This window comes from Chelonia mydas, chromosome 3 (genome assembly GCF_015237465.2).
Source record: "Chelonia mydas isolate rCheMyd1 chromosome 3, rCheMyd1.pri.v2, whole genome shotgun sequence".
NCBI classification, from domain to species: domain Eukaryota; kingdom Metazoa; phylum Chordata; order Testudines; family Cheloniidae; genus Chelonia; species Chelonia mydas.
In genome coordinates this window covers 57,146,979-57,164,647 of record NC_057851.1, presented here as the reverse complement: position 1 = coordinate 57,164,647, position 17,669 = coordinate 57,146,979, and the positions used below count along the sequence as shown (strand labels likewise).

Sequence of the window (17,669 nt, the reverse complement as noted above, 5' to 3'; positions counted from 1 at the left end):
GTGGAGAGGTTTTCAGGATCTGATCCAATATTTGCAGCCAACTAAAATGTCACAATGTAAAGAAAAATGCTCTGTTATCTCCTTTCTTTTCTCCCACCACCAGACCATCCTAAATGGCGATGAAAATACTCTGGTTTTCGAAAATCTGAACCCAGACACCCTATATGATGTCTCAGTTACTGCCATCTATCCTGATGAATCCGAAAGTGATGACTTGATTGGCAGTGAGCGGACATGTAAGTAATCAATTCCCTAAAAGGGTTAATGTGTATTATTATTATTATTATTAGGGCTGTCAAGTGATTAAAAGTTTTATTGTGATTGATCACATGATTAATCATACTGTTAAACAATAATAGAATGCATTTATTTAAATCTTTTTGGATGTTTTGTAGATTTTCAAATATATTGATTTCAATTACAACACAAAATACAAAGTGTACACTTATTTTTATTACAAGTATTTGAACTGTAAAAAACAAAAGAAATAGTATTTTTCAATTCACCTAATACAAGTACTGTAGTGCAATCTCTTTATCATGAAAGTTGAACTTGCAAATGTAGAATTACATACAAAAAACTGCATTCAAAAATAAAAATGTAAAATTTTAGAGCCTACAAGTCCACTCAGTCTTACTTCTTGTTCAGTCAATCGCTCAGACAAACAAGTTTGTTTACATTTTCAGGAGATAATGCTGCCCACTTCTTGTTTAAACTGAGAACAGGCATTTGCATGGCACTGTTGTAGCCAGTGTCGCAAGATATTTACCTGCCAGATGTGCTAAAGATTCATATGTTCCTTCGTGCTTCAACCACCATTCCAGGCGACACACATTGTTGCTGATGACGGGTTCTGTTCGATAACAATCCAAAGTACTGCAGACCAACGCATGTTATTTTCATTATCTGAGTCAGATGCCATTAGCAGAAGGTTGATTTTCTTTTTTGGTGGTTCAGGTTCTGTAGTTTTCACATTAGAGTGTTGCTCTTTTAAGATTTCTGAAAGCATGCTCCACACCTCCTCCCTCTCAGATTTTGGAAGGCACTTCAGATTTTTAAACCTAGGGTTGAGTGCTGTAACTATCTTTACAAATCTCACACTGGTACCTTCTCTGCATTTTGTCAAATCTATAGTGAAAGTGTTCTTAAAATGAACATGTGCTGGGTCATCATCCAAGACTGCTATAACATGAAATATATGGCAGAAGGTGGGTAAAACAGAGGAGGGGACATACAATTCTCCCCCAAGGAGTTCAGTCACAAATTTAATTAATGCATGTCCCCTGCAATGGTGGCCAAAGCATGAAGGGGCATATGAATGTTTAGCATACCTGGCACGTAAATACCTTGCAATGCCGCTACAAAAGTGCCATACAAATGCCTGCTCTCACTTTCTGGTGACATTGTAAATAAGAAGAGGACAGCATTATCTCCCGTAAATGTAAACAAACTTGATTGTCTTAGCGATTGGCTGAACAAGAAGTAGGACTAAGTGGACTTGTAGGCTCTGAAGTTTTACATTGTTTTGTTTTTGAGTGCAGTTATGTAACAAAAAAAATTCTACATTTGTAAGTTGCACTTGCAGAATGAAGAGATTGCACTACAGTAATTTATGAGGTGAACTGAAAAATATTATTTCTTTTATCATTTTTACAGTGCAAATATTTATAATAAAAAATAATATACACTTTGATTTCAATTACAACACAGAATACAATATATATGAAAATGTAGAAAAACATCCAAAATATTTAATACATTTCAATTGGTATTCTATTGTTTAACAGTGTGATTAAAACTGCGATTAGTTTTTTTAATTGTGATTAATTTTTTTGAGTTAATCGCGTGAGTTAACTGCCTAATTATTATTATTATTATTATTATTATTAGCTATTAAATTAGAATTAAAGGCATATATGCAATACTTCTCAAAAATTCTTGTGTTTTTTCCTAGTACCTGCAATACGTCCAACAACACAAGGTAAGAACCTGAATTCTCAGGTTTCATGTTATTTAAAGAAGTCATAATTCCCATTTAAAACTGAATAGTGTATTTACGATGATCTCAGCTTATTAATAAATATAATTTTGTATTTGGAATGATACTAAACATATGGTTAACACATGCTTTGTTATTTTACTAACATTCCAGTTAAATTCTCTTTGTTGTATTCTGAAAACTCTGGGCCAAATTCTGCACATGCCTGGCTCAGTGAAGCCAGTGGCATCCTGGCACACATCTGAGTACAGAATCTGGCCCTTTGTTTGAACTGTGTGCTTACCCTGTGCTTCAATAACTTCAGCACCAAAGAGTGGCCCACGAAACCTTCAGGTGTACAATGCGACTTCCAATAGCCTGACAGTAAAGTGGGATCCAGCCAGTGGCCGAGTGCAGAGATACAGGATCACTTACCAGCGTACAACTGGGGATGGCCCTGAACAATCGGTAACTAATTTTTAAGCACTATAATTATTAGACCATGAAAAACAAATGTGATCATGTAGTTCTTAAGATTAGTGTGTCAGAACAATTACGTTTCAAATCAGAGCAGTGCAGATATTAATCAGGGGCATTTTTAGATGAAACTTTATGGTCAAAATAAATATGGGTATTTATGTATTAAATATAAATTTCCAAACTAATATGTTCTCTATGGGGAAAAAAGTGGCCATGTGGAAAATCAGTTTTCTTGAGATTGTCTTGCATCCCATTATCTGTACAGATCAGATAATAAAGTAAAACTAGCTATATTTCTACCTTAAATATGTACAAATCAAATAAAAATATCAAAATATAAGTCTTAGAGAACTGTGATTCACAAACGTCTTCCAGTCCAGGGCTTGTCTGAGATTTTCACTGTGTGGTTCACATGCTAATAGAGGGACTGTGTCATGGTGACTAATTCAAGATAGTGTGGACCACCGGCTGTTCCAGTAGTGAATGAGTAACGGCTCTATGGTAACTACAGCAACTGCTTAGGAGAGAAAGTAATATTAGGAAAACATTGAAGGTCGTTTAGCTTCTTTTAATGTGATTCAGGTGCTGTAAACAAGTAGGACAGTCAGCACCATGTGACCAGCTTCTCATGGACCACCAGCTAGTGCTCTGTACGCCACTGGTCGTCCATACAGCACAGTTTGGCAACCACTGATCCAGCCCCTCTGCTTGTCACCCAGTTTACCTGAAATGTATGCTGCTAATAACAAAACCAAATCCTATGGATTAATAGCATGGCCAGTTGATTGTCTACACTTTTGGTTCATTATGAAAAATGTTCAAAATAACCAGATTTAGCCAGTTCTATTGCTAAAAATCAGTAACAGTACAGGAAAGAGTTATTAGGTTACCAATCCTAGGAAGCTGTTTCTTGCTTTGTGTCTGTTCACAGTACGGTATTTACTTTAGATTTGGCTGGATGTTTTCACATTCAAGTTTACTTTTCTATGAACAGCATATATTTGAACTGAAATGTGAAATATGTGATTCTTTAAAAATCCAAACCCATGTCAATAAGCAGCAACGTATGTTAGAAAGGCCTAGAAATATCTGTGAGGAATTAACAAAAAGGGGGTGTGTTTTCAACAGTCAGTGCAGTGAAAATGAAAAGTCAATAAACAAGAGAGAACAGTGATAAGGTCAATTAAACAGGGAATGAGTTGCCAAGAGGGGCTGTGATCTGTAACTGGTGGTTTTCAAGTGAGACAGGGCAAGAAGAGGCATTCTGTAGAAATCTATGAATACTCTGTCTTCCAGCGATACAGGGGATGGACTAGATCAATTATTCTCACCCATCTAGGGAGCAGATCTGTAGGGGACTGGGAGAAGAGATAATCCATGAGGAGACTTCCTCCTAGAGAGTGTTCCTCAGAACAAAAATGTTGAGAACCATTGGACTAGTGATCACCCAGGTGGCCATTTCCAAGCCTCACATTTATATTATATAATACATTATATATATTTTTTGGATTCATGGTATATTGATCAACAAAATCAATATTTGCTAATGATTACCAGCCATATGATGGTAATTTCTTGACTACCTTTTTGGTGTAGGTATTTTATTAAACTGCTGGTACTATTGGATTATATCAGTACTTCATCGAAAACTTTCAAAGCCAAATTTTCAAAAAGGGGCTGTAGGTTGCTCTGAGAGACTGGTCAGGTGCCCAACAGCTCCATGACCAGGGAAGAGAAAGGTGGCTTAAAGCCACACCCCAGGATCTGGGCAAATACTAGTGACTTAGGACCAGATTTGTAAAGGTATTTAGGCACCTAAAGAGGGTATTTTCAAAAGCGCCTGGCTGCCTTACTTCCAACAGGAGTTAGTCAGGCACCTAGGAACCTACCTAATCACCTTTAAAACTCTGGCCCTTAGTAACTGTATACAGATAACAAGGATTTAAACCCATTATTTCAATTTCTTGTTTCGTTAGCATATGCTAAAGGTTGTTCTGCTAAAGACTGTAGATTACTCTGGAATTTAGAATATGTCAGTGGATGGGCACTAGGTTGAAAACATCTGGACTCCAGTAAAATGTCCAGATGTCTAAATGCTTGCTCATTTTGGGAGTTCTCCATTTTCAACAGATTCTAATTGCTGTGGCATAAACATCTGAATTCAGTAGACTGTTAAAATGTACAAATTGTATAAGAAGATTGTTAGGCTACTTTGAGCGATGTATAAAAACACCGATTTAACATAATGAAAGAAAATTGAGCCTGCTAGAGTGGTGCCATTCTCACGTCACTATAAATCTTTACTTATGTGGTCTGACAAGGGCTGAAGTCACATGGTTAACTGTCTAAGTATAATTGAAGTAGAAGATTTATTGTACTTTTTGGATTAAAGCAAAAATGTTTAGGACATTTCTAGAATCAACATGCAACGAAATGTGTGAAAGTGAGGCTAGAATTCCATGATTTTAATATTATACAACTATTTATGTTTTAGAGCTCTACAAAGTGTTATAATCATTTATTGAAATACACGTAAGCAATGGGCATGATATGCTTGCTCCAAAGCTCTTCGAAAGTTAATGGAAAGACTCCCATTGATTTTGATGGGCTATGGATCAGGACCCATCTGGGAAGAAATTCCTTTACATTGCCACTAAAAAGATTGAAGGTCTATATTTAATTATTATATATATAAATTTGGAAATCTTTTAACAAATGCTGTCTTTGTATTACTGTAGTCTTTTAAAACCAGTCTTAATGAATATGCCACACTGAACTGAATATAATTACTGTTTAATTTATTAGTGAGGTTTCTGATCATGACAGGAGCAATGCCCCATGTAGTCTATGCAGGACTCTGTTGTGTGTATCGAATACCTTACATTTTTACTAGAGCAGTAAGACTTAGTAAATAAGTGATTTTAATGGTTCATTTTTGTCTTACTCCAGACCATGGTAGGAGGGAGGCAGAACAGTGTCGTACTACAGAAGCTGCAACCCGACACGCCATACACTATTACTGTATCGTCTATGTATGTGGATGGGGAAGGAGGACGGATGACAGGCAGGGGCAAGACCAGTGAGTAAAAGAACTGTTTGTGGTGTCTCCATTAGCAAATGGCTGTGAAACCATTTATACCTTGCGCTGGAGATCAGCAGATCGATTAGTTTTGCGGGGGGTGGGGGGGTAGGTCTCATAGTGTGGACCTTCTGGAGTGTAATCCACCTCATTTTGTCCCTACCCCACAACTTGAAAACATCAGAAATCTTTTCCCCTCCCTTCATAGCACGTGTGCTTCATTCTCTGTGTTAATTGTAGTGCATTTGCCTGAGAGGGAGTGTGATTTCAGCAGTCTGACAGGGCTTTCAATGTATTTCAGAGCCACTCAACACAGTAAAGAACCTCCGGGTGTATGATCCAACCACCAGCACGCTGAGTGTACGATGGGATCATGCTGAAGGAAGTCCTCGCCAGTATAAAGTATATTATGTGCCAACAACAGGTGGTGCAGAGGAAATGGTAATCATTCTTGTGGGTCTTATTAGTTGTCCCAGATAAGTTGCAGTATAACCCCCTGAACAAAAATTGACAATGATGAGTGCCTCACCCCAATACAAGGATATATATAGACCTTGTGCAAATTCTGTTCTCTGCTACACTGGTATAAATTCAGAGTAATTCCATGGAAGTCAGTGACCTCATGACTTAATACCACTTTTTTAATGTAATATATTAAGAAGCAAATCTTCAGCGATTAGATGTTAGCACATGGGAGCAAATGTATTCCACAGCAACTACTGCACTCCTCCTTCTGAAGGCAAAATATATGGACATGAATGTTGTCATAAGGGGATGGGCTAGTGCATAAGGACTTAGGAGATCTCATTTCTGTTCCCATCTTTGCCACGGATAGTATGACATTATTCAAGTAACTTTGGGTAACATTTTCAAAAACACCTCAGTGATTTAGGTGCCTACATCACACCTTCTAAAAGGAACTTAGGAGCCTAAATCACTTTTGAAAATCTTACCATTCACCTCTTTGTACCTCAGTTTTCCCACCAGTAAAATAATGATAGTGCCACTTATCTGTCTTTCAGAGAGCACTGATCTATTGATGAGAAGCACAATATAAGTGCTAAGTGGTATTACTGTATTAACCTGAGATGTTTGTTACTACCTGCCTTTACAAGTATGTAATGTTACTTATTTATGTGATATTATTAGTACTGAACTCTAAAACTAACTGAGTTGAGATAGCGCTATGAGCCAAATCCTTGTCTTAAACCAATCCTTGCGGGTTTTGGAGTTGATACCAGTGGGATCTGGTCCTAAGTCCACCACTAGTCCAGGTCAGTTCCAAGGGAATGTGTAGCATAGCAAATAACAATCACTGCTGGGAATGGAATATAAATCTTAAGTACAGAGACAGAGTTTTATCAGGCCTGTGGAACAAACTCCTTCAGGAACTAAGGACTATCACAAACCTCATCCCCTTCCACTCCTAAGTTCAAGGCACACTTCTTTGACCTGCTTCCTCTAACAGAAACACACACAGCAGCGGGTGCACACTTAAAAATAATAAACAGTCAACAGCACAAAACCCCTGCTACCACAGCAAAACACTCCACTGCACCCATATTTCCCTGCCTGGAGAGAGAATGAGAGAGAGAACAAATTAGACGTGACAGATGTTAGCTACGTTACTCAATGCACTGGTGGAAGGTGATAGTACAATGATGAGGGAAGTATAAAAACCTGTGTAGAATAGAATAAATAGAATGAAAGTAATTCTGAAGGAGTAATAAACATTAAATTAAAAGTTAAATTAAATAATAACTTTCCCTTTAACTATTTGACTTTTAAACTGACAAAGAACTATTAGTCCTTTGCATTGGTTTTGCCTAAGATACTCTCCTCTACCCAGAAAACTGCTGTTTTGCTTCAGAGTTCCAGTATCCATATAAATAGCTTTTCATAAGGAGAAGAAAGTTTCTTCAGCTGGCATCTTGTATTTCCAGCCATCACTCATAATTTGTGTGTAAATTGGGTGGGATATGGACATTTATCTTTACATTATCCAGCCAATGTTTCTTTCTTTGGCTGAGTTTCAGTTTCAAGTTTCTCCTGTGTTCCAATTTTGGAAAAGATAGTGTCACTTCCCTTTTAACAGATGACCCTAGGAAGCACACAGAGGTCCTTGACATCAGAAGCAGGCTTCTAAACCAACGTGCAGTTGCAGTCTGTCATGTTAAGTTGCATGGATGTGGCTGTAGCTATGCCTTTAAGTAAAAAGAAAATGTGCTTTTGAATATAATTTGTAATAATTACTAGGTCAGATAGCTTGAGCTGATATAAATCAGAGTAGCCCCACTGACTTCATTTGTAGACTCCTTTTTGGGATCATTAAGAAAATGTAAAATAGTTTAAACTGACATCTGCAGTGACAGTCGTACTTGAAATGCTCAATTGTTTCATCCTTTATTTAAATACCACGCCACTTTTTTTAAACCAACAGACAACAGTACCAGGGAACACAAATTATATCATCCTGAGATCTCTCCAGCCTGACACACCTTACAAAATAACTGTGGTTCCAGCTTACCCAGAAGGGGATGGTGGACGTGTATCTGACATTGGGAGAACTCGTAAGTGAAGTGGTCTTATTCATAACATCTTAGGATTTATATATAAATAATTCAAAATTATAGATGTTGTATAGTCCTAATTTACTTTACAATTCCTCTGCAAATTTCCTGATCCTGAGTTAGTTGTAGGGCAGGTACATAAGAATGATGTTCACATGTATCATTGATGATGATATGAGTGTATCGTGATTCACTTTCACAATGTACTCAATCTTCATTGCTTTCTGTAAGGAAGGCTTTCAGTCTGCTTTTGCTGACAGGAAGCATGTTCCAATGATTAGGATGTTAGCCTGTGACTTGGGACACATGAGTTCAATTCCCTGCTTCATCACTGACTTTCTGTATGTCCTTGGGTAATTCACTAGTCTACCTGTACCTCAGCTTTCCATCTATAAAAATGGAGACCATAGCGCTTGCATACCTGATATGGGTGTTTGTGAGGATAAACACATTAGACTGTGAGATGCTCAGATACTGTGGTAATGAAGGCCACATAAGTACCTTAGACAGATGAACTGTTATCTTAGCATCTTTTTGTGCTACTGTGTGTGTCCGGACAGAACAGAGTTATTCTTGTGTACTCATCTCTGTAACACTTATTTAAATTATCCTTGGCTTAGTGGTGAGAGGAGCGGCAAGAAACATACAAGTTTACAACCCTACACCGAACACCCTGAATGTCCGATGGGAACCTGCACCGGGTCCAGTACAACAGTATAGAGTTGTCTACGCTCCGCTGGTTGGCCCAAGGCCATCAGAGTCTGTAAGTTATTCAGCCTCCTGAGTATTCCTCAAAGAAGCGCTGAGGATGTCACCTCCAATGATCACTGGCTTGTAGTAACAAAACAGTTGTAACCAGGGGTGCAAGCAGAATTCTCCTAAGCAGAAGGCCCAGAACTCTCCCTTCCCTGCTCTGCACCATACTCTTTGCCCCACATTCTTCCCCTGCACCCAACCCCACACAGTATCCACACCTCCGCTGCCCCTGCTCCCAGCCCTGAGTTCTCATTCGCTGTTGCTGCACCCAGATCCATGCTCCCCATCTAGCACCCTACTCTACACACACTCCCCTCCCGTTGTACCCCATCTAGCCTCATGCTCTTCCCCCACAGAACCAGCTCCAAGCTTTCCCCCCACACCTAGCCCCATGGTCTCCTCTCTCCTCACTCAGCCCTGAGCTATTACCCAGAGGGGTGGTCAGGCTGAAGAGCATCATCCCCACCAGAGGCCAGGCAGTTCTGGGACCACTAGACCCCATCCTCCTGCTGCATCTCTGCTTCTCCAAGAAACACCAAAAGCCTGGATTCAATCTTCCCACCCTCCTGGAGATTCCTGGTGCCGTCTACTTCACTTTCCCCTGGGGCTGGGGGTGCCCAGTGCCCCCGTTCCCCCCTCATTGTGCCATGGATTGTAACCTATCTGCATGCGGCATCTCTGCTGAAAACCCCATTTCCATATGAATTTAATGTGCTGTATGTAATCGCACCATTCAGTGGAGTAAAAGAATAAAAGCCCCACCCATTTTAAATTTGCTATTGAGAATCCTTTATTGTATTGCCAACAAAAGGGAATTAAATTGGAATATTGATTTTTAAACATAAGAAATACAAAGCAAAGACTATTTATGTGTATGTGGGAATGGCTTCAGGGCTCTCTTGGGATGTAAAATTAGGACTTTATATATGCATTGATTTGGATAAGAAGTTTTAGGGGTACCTGAGCCCTTGTGTGTGTAGACTGTCACCCACACTCTACAGATACAAATATGTGCACTATGAACAGTCCAACATCTGTGTGAAACTGTTAGAATTTGTAATGTATTGTTGGCATCTGTCAAGTGTGAGTACTTATAACTGTGCAGACGTGTGAGACCTAATAGAGGCCCTTTTGAAAATGTATCCTTAGCATATGTCACTAAACCACAATGGAGCAATATTTTGCTCTGGATTTCTGCATGTCTCTATCTTTACCAGTCACAACTTTTTCATGAACATTTCGTGTTCAAATTACATACAATAATTATGATTTTAAACTATCAGCATTTTAGAAAAAAAGTCATTTTGCAGAATGAGAACTTCTGTATTCTACTGCCACATAATTGCATCTCCTGCTGTTGAGTTTTGTGTTAGGCAAGCAGTACTGGCTGGTTCCTATAAAATTGCATTATTGTAGTTGGAAAATACACAACAGGATCATGCTCCCAAATTTCCTCCTTTCACTATAAATGACTGATAATTAATTTGAATAATAATAATTTTACAAGGCATTATCTGTATTAGGATGTTGTATGGACCTGTCACTCTCACTTCACTCTCTTTTCCCTCCTAGATTGTGGTTCCAGCAAACACTCACAATGTTGTGCTGGAGCGCCTGACCCCTGACACTCCTTACTCTGTGAACGTTGTGGCTCTGTATGCCGATGGAGAGGGAAATCAAAGCTCTGGGCAAGGGAGAACAAGTAAGAGGCAAAATTATGTTTATTTACTGCTATCTTAGTGTCTCTATTTGCTGCTTATATGAGTGAGGTATTGCCTACAAACAAATGTCATGTATACTTTCCAGTGTAGGTCTGCCAGTTCACCTGAGTAATGGCTTTTTTGATTTTAGACCTCCCTGGAACAACAGCTCCCAATTAGGCCAGATTATCTTTTGGTTGTAATGCAGATAAATTCTTACTAGGGACCAGACTAGACTGACACTTGTGACGTAAGCTTAAATTGAACCTAGGTCTTTAGCAGTAAAAAAGTCCTTTGGCCTGTAACATTCAGTTACAGCTACACTCCTAACTCTGTCTCTCTCTCCAAAACAAAGAGCACATTAAAATGGACATTTACTGCCAAAACAGAGGCATAAATTTCAGCTTGAATTCTGGGTCTTGTCTGCCATAATAATCACATGAGTACAACCCAGGGCCAGATTTAGGGGCAGGCGACTCAGGTGACCCAGGCTTGGGTGCTGTTTTTGTTGTTAGTGACAAAAGGGAACATGTTTGAAGTAACATGTTTCAGGTATTCCGTATGTGGATTCATTTTTACTCACCTCCTAGAATGTTCCAGACCTTTGTAGAATCACATGGAATCTTCCAGACTTTCTGAGAACTACATTTTCCTCAAACCTCCTAGAATGTTGTTAGCCATGCCCTTGCGGGTATATTATGGTCGGGATGTCACCTGTCAAACAGTAAGATATAAATACAGATTTACAGATCCTAGTTTGCAAATTTATTGTCTTATATGGCAGGGACAAATCATGCATGAAAATCGTGCATCAAAGTCGTGAAATGGGCTACAAATGCAATAAAAAATAAGGTATTAGAAATGCTAACAAATGGGGGTGGGGAGGCACTGAAGATGCTCCTTGTCTGCGGTGCCATTTGGTCTAGGGCCAGCCGTGGTACAACCCATTGTAGGCAGCCCACAAAAATCCTCCCCGCCCCATTATCTGAAATAGCAAAACCTGTCTGTTATTACCTAATGAGCTGAGAGCACAAGGCCTTCTGTAAGAGGGTAGACAGCCGGGATATCCCAGAGGAATAAACCTGCAGTGAACCTGGCTTATTCCAGCCTTGTGCTTGTAACTAGATGGAGGAACTTGCCTGTGGCTGCAACATGCCAACCCTTGCTCTGTGTGTACCCTTTTCTCTACTGTTTGCCCAGATTTATATAAAATCTGCAAAGGTGACAATCTGTCAATTGTCTTGCCTGCCCGAGTTTGGGCAGAAATCTGTAATGGATGTGGATGCTCACATTTCAAGCTTCAGTTACTGACTTTCCCTCCCTTCCACAGAGCCAGAATTCTGGTCAGTTGGGCCCCACTCCTGATGTGGCCTCTGGATAATGCCGTGATATTATCATCTATATTTGCCTGTACATGTACATGCAGGGGTCAGTGGGAGTCCTTGATGTGCACTCCAAGGCAACATCTGACCCACTGAGACAGCTCTATATCCCAGGGTATCATAATGTGAAAGGACTTCTGTCTTCGCTCCACTTCATTGGTCCTTATACATATTCCCCTTTTAGTACCTCGCAGTGGGCCAAGGAACTTGAAGGTGTTTGGTCCAACAACAAACAGCCTGTCTGTACAATGGGACCATGCTGGTGGGCCAGTTCAGCAGTACAGAATCATTTATTCACCCACTGTTGGAGATCCCATAGATGAATATGTAAGTGCCTATATATATAATTCATATATAATATATAAATACATAATCATTCATTAATAAGCATTTCTGATATATAGAAAAACAAAAATATCTGATATTTGGATATTGTACATTTTGGTTGCTGAAGGGATGAATTGTTTGGGCATTATTATATAGGGCAGTGTTAAGGGGCGCATTTAAGCAGGTGGGTCTTAGTCTCTTGAGTGAAACAGTCAGTTCCACAGAGTAGATGCATACGTAAAATTCAGAAAGGCACCAAGGCCTTGAAAGCAATGCATATTATAGTGTTAAAGTTGAGATCAAGGAGAAGATTCTGAGCTGAGCTTGTCACAGCATGCTTAGTTCAAGCCATTGTGCTCGGGTAAATAGCCATGTGTTGCTTCACATACTATGTATTATCATGCTTGGACTCCTGGTAACCACAGCACCATACAGTATATGGGGCAATCAGTAGGTAGAATGAGCTGCGTTAAGGAAGCTGGGTTAACCTGAATTCAAATTTTATAGTACTTGCTTTTGTGGGGTTTTGTCTGAATTGTAACAGTTCGTGCCTTAACTTTCTGCTGCTTCACATCAAGTTCCATGGCACAAAGATTTGGTCTATAGAGCACTATATAACTGCCTGTTATTCTTTATTTATTATTGCTGAATAGGGCTGGTTGAAAATTAGCCCTTCAGAATTAGTTTTTGATGGGAAATTGTATTTTCAATTAAGCAATTTTTTTCTCAAAACGTGTCTGCTTTCTGCAAAAAAAAATTGACTTTTTGTTAAAAAACTAAACACTGAAAACCAAAATCATGCTGGTTTTCAGCCCAAAACAGAAAACATTTTGTCCAAAGACTCAAAATTTCAATTAGGAAATACCACGGCAGTGTCTCATGGGACTTGTAGTTCCTGTGCCTTGTGCTCTCATTCTCCTCTCCACCATTTGGACTACATCTCCCATGATACGTTGTGGCCATGGCACTCCCATGGGGCACCACAGTGTCTCTACAAAAGGAGAAACCATGATGCTTTGCTGCAGCAGGAAGCAAGTGGGGGTAACAGATTGCATAATTTAGGCAAAATTTTGCAAATCAAAATAATTATTGTTGACATCTCATAAAACATTGATACGGCAATGTGGAATATTGTGTACAGTTTTGGTTGCCAAGTTGAAAAGAAGGATTTCTAGCTTCTAGGTAGGGAGCGGAGGAGGGTAACGGGATTGAGTAATAGTGTGGATGGTTCTCTCTGAAAAGGAAAGGTTAAATGTGTTTAGTATGGAGAAAAAAAGGAGACTGAGAGGGAATCTTAGTATGGCTTTTCAGTTTTTAAAGGGGATGTAGAAGGATCCAGGACATTATTTGGTCCAACTACTGAACAAAGAATGTGGAAAATATGTGGTCATGAAGAGAAGCTGCAGATTGTTAAGGTTTAAACCAGATACTGGAAAGAGCGCTTACTTCTCATGAAGAGATTTTGGACAATGAAACAGCTGAGGGAGCAGATGGCACAAATTTGTTTTTTTTTTTTTTTAAGGAAAAATCCAGCTGTTTTATAGGAAAGGTTGATTAGACAGATAAATGTATTAAAATAATAACTAATATTTCTTACTTTCAAATTTTGAATGTTAATGTTAAGGAACATTTATGGAGGTTTCACCTTTTCTATGGCTGTGGGTGGCTCTGACTTTATATTCTGGAGGCTGATATATATCTTGGCCCAAATTCATATCTGGTTTAACTGCAATGGCTCAGTGGAGATACACTATGAATTAATATAGCTAATCTGTGACAGGTAGGAAAATGTCTTTATCTCATCCCCCTCTGCATATAGCTCCACCAGATGTCATTCCATTATCATAGCCCCACCAGATGTCATTCCATAGCTTCTCCTCCCCGAACCAGCCTGACCACATCTATGGACTTCGGACAGTCTCCAGGCCCAGTTCACACCTACTTTTCCCTTCTGTGTGTGTCCTTTCCATCTCTCTTTACCCTGCTTTTCTGGCCCTGTGCCCCAGAGAAGGTGACCGTGGTGTTTGTGGGTACTCTGCCTTTTCTCTACTCCACACTCTCACAACAGAAACACACCAGCAAGGTTATCTTCTCTCTCCCCTCCTCCCTTCAGTAGCTTTATCTTCTCTTGTTTATTCTCTCTCCAAAAACCCACAACAATAACTTGTCCTCTCTCCATGTATGGAGGAAACAAACCTTTTGTAAAAAGAAAAGGAGTACTTGTGGCACCTTAGAGACTAACCAATTTATTTGAGCATAAGCTTTCTTGAGCTACAGCTCACATGCATCCGATGAAGTGAGCTGTAGCTCACGAAAGCTTATGCTCAAATAAATTTGTTAGTCTCTAAGGTGCCACAAGTCCTCCTTTTCTTTTTGCGGATACAGACTCACACGGCTGCTACTCTGACATCTTTTGTGTGTCTATGTAGATGTTTAATTCCTGAATGAGGTCTGGAGAAGCCACAGGTAGCTGTGGAATATCACTCTGGTGTGGGGATAGCTACAATATTGTAAAGGGAAGGAGACGAGGAGTCCAGTTTTTTGACAAAAGCTACAAAGTTATACTTTAAAATAATTTAAACAGACAATACTGTTAATTTTAGGTAGGCTGAAATTGTTCTGAAATGGTAAAGCAGTGGAGTCTCCCTTTCAATAAAATGGATTTCTCTATAGTTGGATTAAAAAACCACAACTGGGTATTTGCAGTGAAATACATCCACAAATTCCACAAGGGTTGCTCATTTACAGTTTATTACAATTATAATGTCAGGTAAAATATGACAAGATATTCATCTGTATTTCTCTCCTGATTTCTAGACAACAGTACCCGGAAGAAGAAATAATGTGATATTACAGCCACTGCAGTCAGACACACCATATAAAATTACTGTTGTGGCTGTGTATGATGATGGAGACGGTGGACAGCTGACAGGAAATGGACGAACTGGTAACTTAGCTTTAGCATTAAGTACTGTATTCTCATTTCTCCTCCTTCTTACTTAATAGTTCTGCTGCAGAAGTGCCAGAGGCCCCCATCTGCGTTGGGTTCCTGTTGTTCTAGGCACAATGCAAACATATCCAAAGACATGATTTCTTCTTCAGGGAGTTTACAGTTTACCTGTTATACAGCTTTAAAAGGCAGTTGCTACTATAATAACAATTCTAATGCTTATTCTTTCTTTTCAGTTGGGTTGCTTCCTCCTCAAAACATACATATTTCAGATGAGTGGTATACACGATTCAGAGTTTCCTGGGATCCCTCCCCATCTCCTGTTCTTGGGTACAAACTTGCATATAAACCTGTAGGTAAGAAAACCTGTCTGCTTTGAAGAGAACACTTTGAAAACAATGAGTAATGAGTTAAGAGATCGGGGTGGAAATATCCTGTGTATCCTCATGAAAACGGAGCCCTGTGCTTTAAAGGTGTTTTCTTTACTTATTTTAATTTGTGGGTTTATTGACTTTAAAGGAGTAAGAAGTTTTCTTGTTAACTTCAGTGTTTCAAAATAAAGACAGTTAGAACACCAGATACATTGTCACACACATTACAGCACATTTGATTTCATTATATATTTGACATTTAATACAACTATTTTATCTCCTGTCCCAGGCCTGTTCTCTTCTCATTTACACCAGTTTTACACTTCTTATCTTTCATGCAGATGCTCTTGATTTACACGAGTGTGTGATCAGAATCAGACTCAGAGTTTGAATGAATGACGGTCCTTCAATGCTTTTATTTGACATGAGAATGAATCCACATTTGCATGCTTCTCTGGAAATTAAATTAAATACAAATATTGCACTAGTAAAGCTCCATTTATTTTATTAGCAATGAGAATGTTTACTAAAGTAATAGGTTTAAGAAATAACAAGTATGTTATTAAGAAATAACAAGTATGTTATTATTTAAAATAACAAGTTATGTTATTTTAAAACAAGGACCAAGTTTTGGGGCAGGCCTACACATAAGATGCTGCATTGGTGCAGGTGCGCCAGTGTACGACTTCAGTGAAGACACTACTATGCCGAAAGGAGAGCTGCTTCCAGTGGCATAGTTAATCCACCTGTGTGGGAGAGCTATGGGGATTGGAGACACCCAGCTTCTAGACCTAGTGCTGTGTACACTGGGGGCTAGGCTGATATAACTGTGCCACTCAGGGGTACGGATTATATAAAAGAATACTGATAATGCCCTAGCAGAGTCTTCATAGAATTGTGTGTCTTTTTCTGTGATTCCCTTTAACTCAAGGTTCCGACGAGCCGCCAATGGAGGTGTTTGTTGGGGAAGTGACTTCATACACATTGCACAACCTGTCTCCTAGTACTATCTATGATGTGAATGTTTATGCCCAGTACGATTCTGGACTCAGCGCACCCCTGATTGATCAAGGCACTACATGTAAGTCCAAACCACTTTTATTGTAGTCACATAGGATATAATTGTTGAAGTGATCTCATGTTGACTGAAAAGTCCATATTTAGGGCCTCGATCCTTATGGTCTGAACAGTCCACAATTATGGATGCTCAGAGAATCAGGCCCGTAAATAAAATTAAGCTTAGAAACCCAAATTATTTAAACATTGCTTTTACTAATGGCTTGCAAGAGACAATCCTCTAGTTCCGTTTCTTACAGTTTGTTTGGCTGTAGCTGGGTCTGAGCCTGCAAGTTGCTCAACACCTGCCACACCCACTGGCTAGAATGTGTTTAGTAGATTGCAGGGTGCAGTCAGCACCATGCAGATTAAGGCCCCTCACTGCTTCTGATTGCATCTCATGGTAATATCGACTGACTACACATTCCATCAAAGCTGACCCTGCTCAGTGGAGGATTGGTTTGTTGCTGAACTCAGTTAATGAGCCATTTGAGATTTCAGCAAAAAAGGATAAGTTGTAAAATCCTGATTTTGTTAAATGGTCTCATTAAAAGCTCTTGGCACTGCCAGTAAATAAATAAAATAAAATAAAATACAATGGGGCCCAAATCAGGTGTACTTTCCTCATGCTAAATATCTTTATAAGTGGTTCTATTGATTTTGGTTGGTTTCAGAGTAACAGCCGTGTTAGTCTGTATTCGCAAAAAGAAAAGGAGTACTTGTGGCACCTTAGAGACTAACCAATTTATTTGAGCATAAGCTTTCGTGTAGCTCACGAAAGCTTATGCTCAAATAAATTGGTTAGTCTCTAAGGTGCCACAAGTACTCCTTTTCTTTTTATTGATTTTAGTGGGACAGCCCATAGAATCAGATAGTACTTAGCATAATAAAGCGTATCCGAATTTGGGCTTTTGTAAATAACAGAGGTCAGATCTGTGGGACTAAACAGGAAGAGCAGAGATGAATTGACTAGAACTATTTTTTTCTTCTGTGGACATTTTTAAAATAAAACCACACGCG

The 17,669-nt window shown here is 39.2% G+C and overlaps 1 protein-coding gene across 1 annotated transcript in view; it reads left to right on the top strand.

Moving 5' to 3' along the window:
- The window catches only part of COL12A1 (collagen type XII alpha 1 chain), a 131,775-nt gene that overhangs the window by 66,452 nt on the left and 47,654 nt on the right, over positions 1-17,669 (top strand). Inside the window, 12 exon segments of the mRNA XM_037894338.2 lie at positions 104-236; positions 1,955-1,981; positions 2,304-2,446; positions 5,408-5,537; positions 5,839-5,978; positions 7,978-8,107; positions 8,728-8,870; positions 10,436-10,565; positions 12,130-12,272; positions 15,090-15,219; positions 15,459-15,578; positions 16,525-16,674. Coding sequence (XP_037750266.1) covers positions 104-236; positions 1,955-1,981; positions 2,304-2,446; positions 5,408-5,537; positions 5,839-5,978; positions 7,978-8,107; positions 8,728-8,870; positions 10,436-10,565; positions 12,130-12,272; positions 15,090-15,219; positions 15,459-15,578; positions 16,525-16,674 — 1,519 coding nt within the window.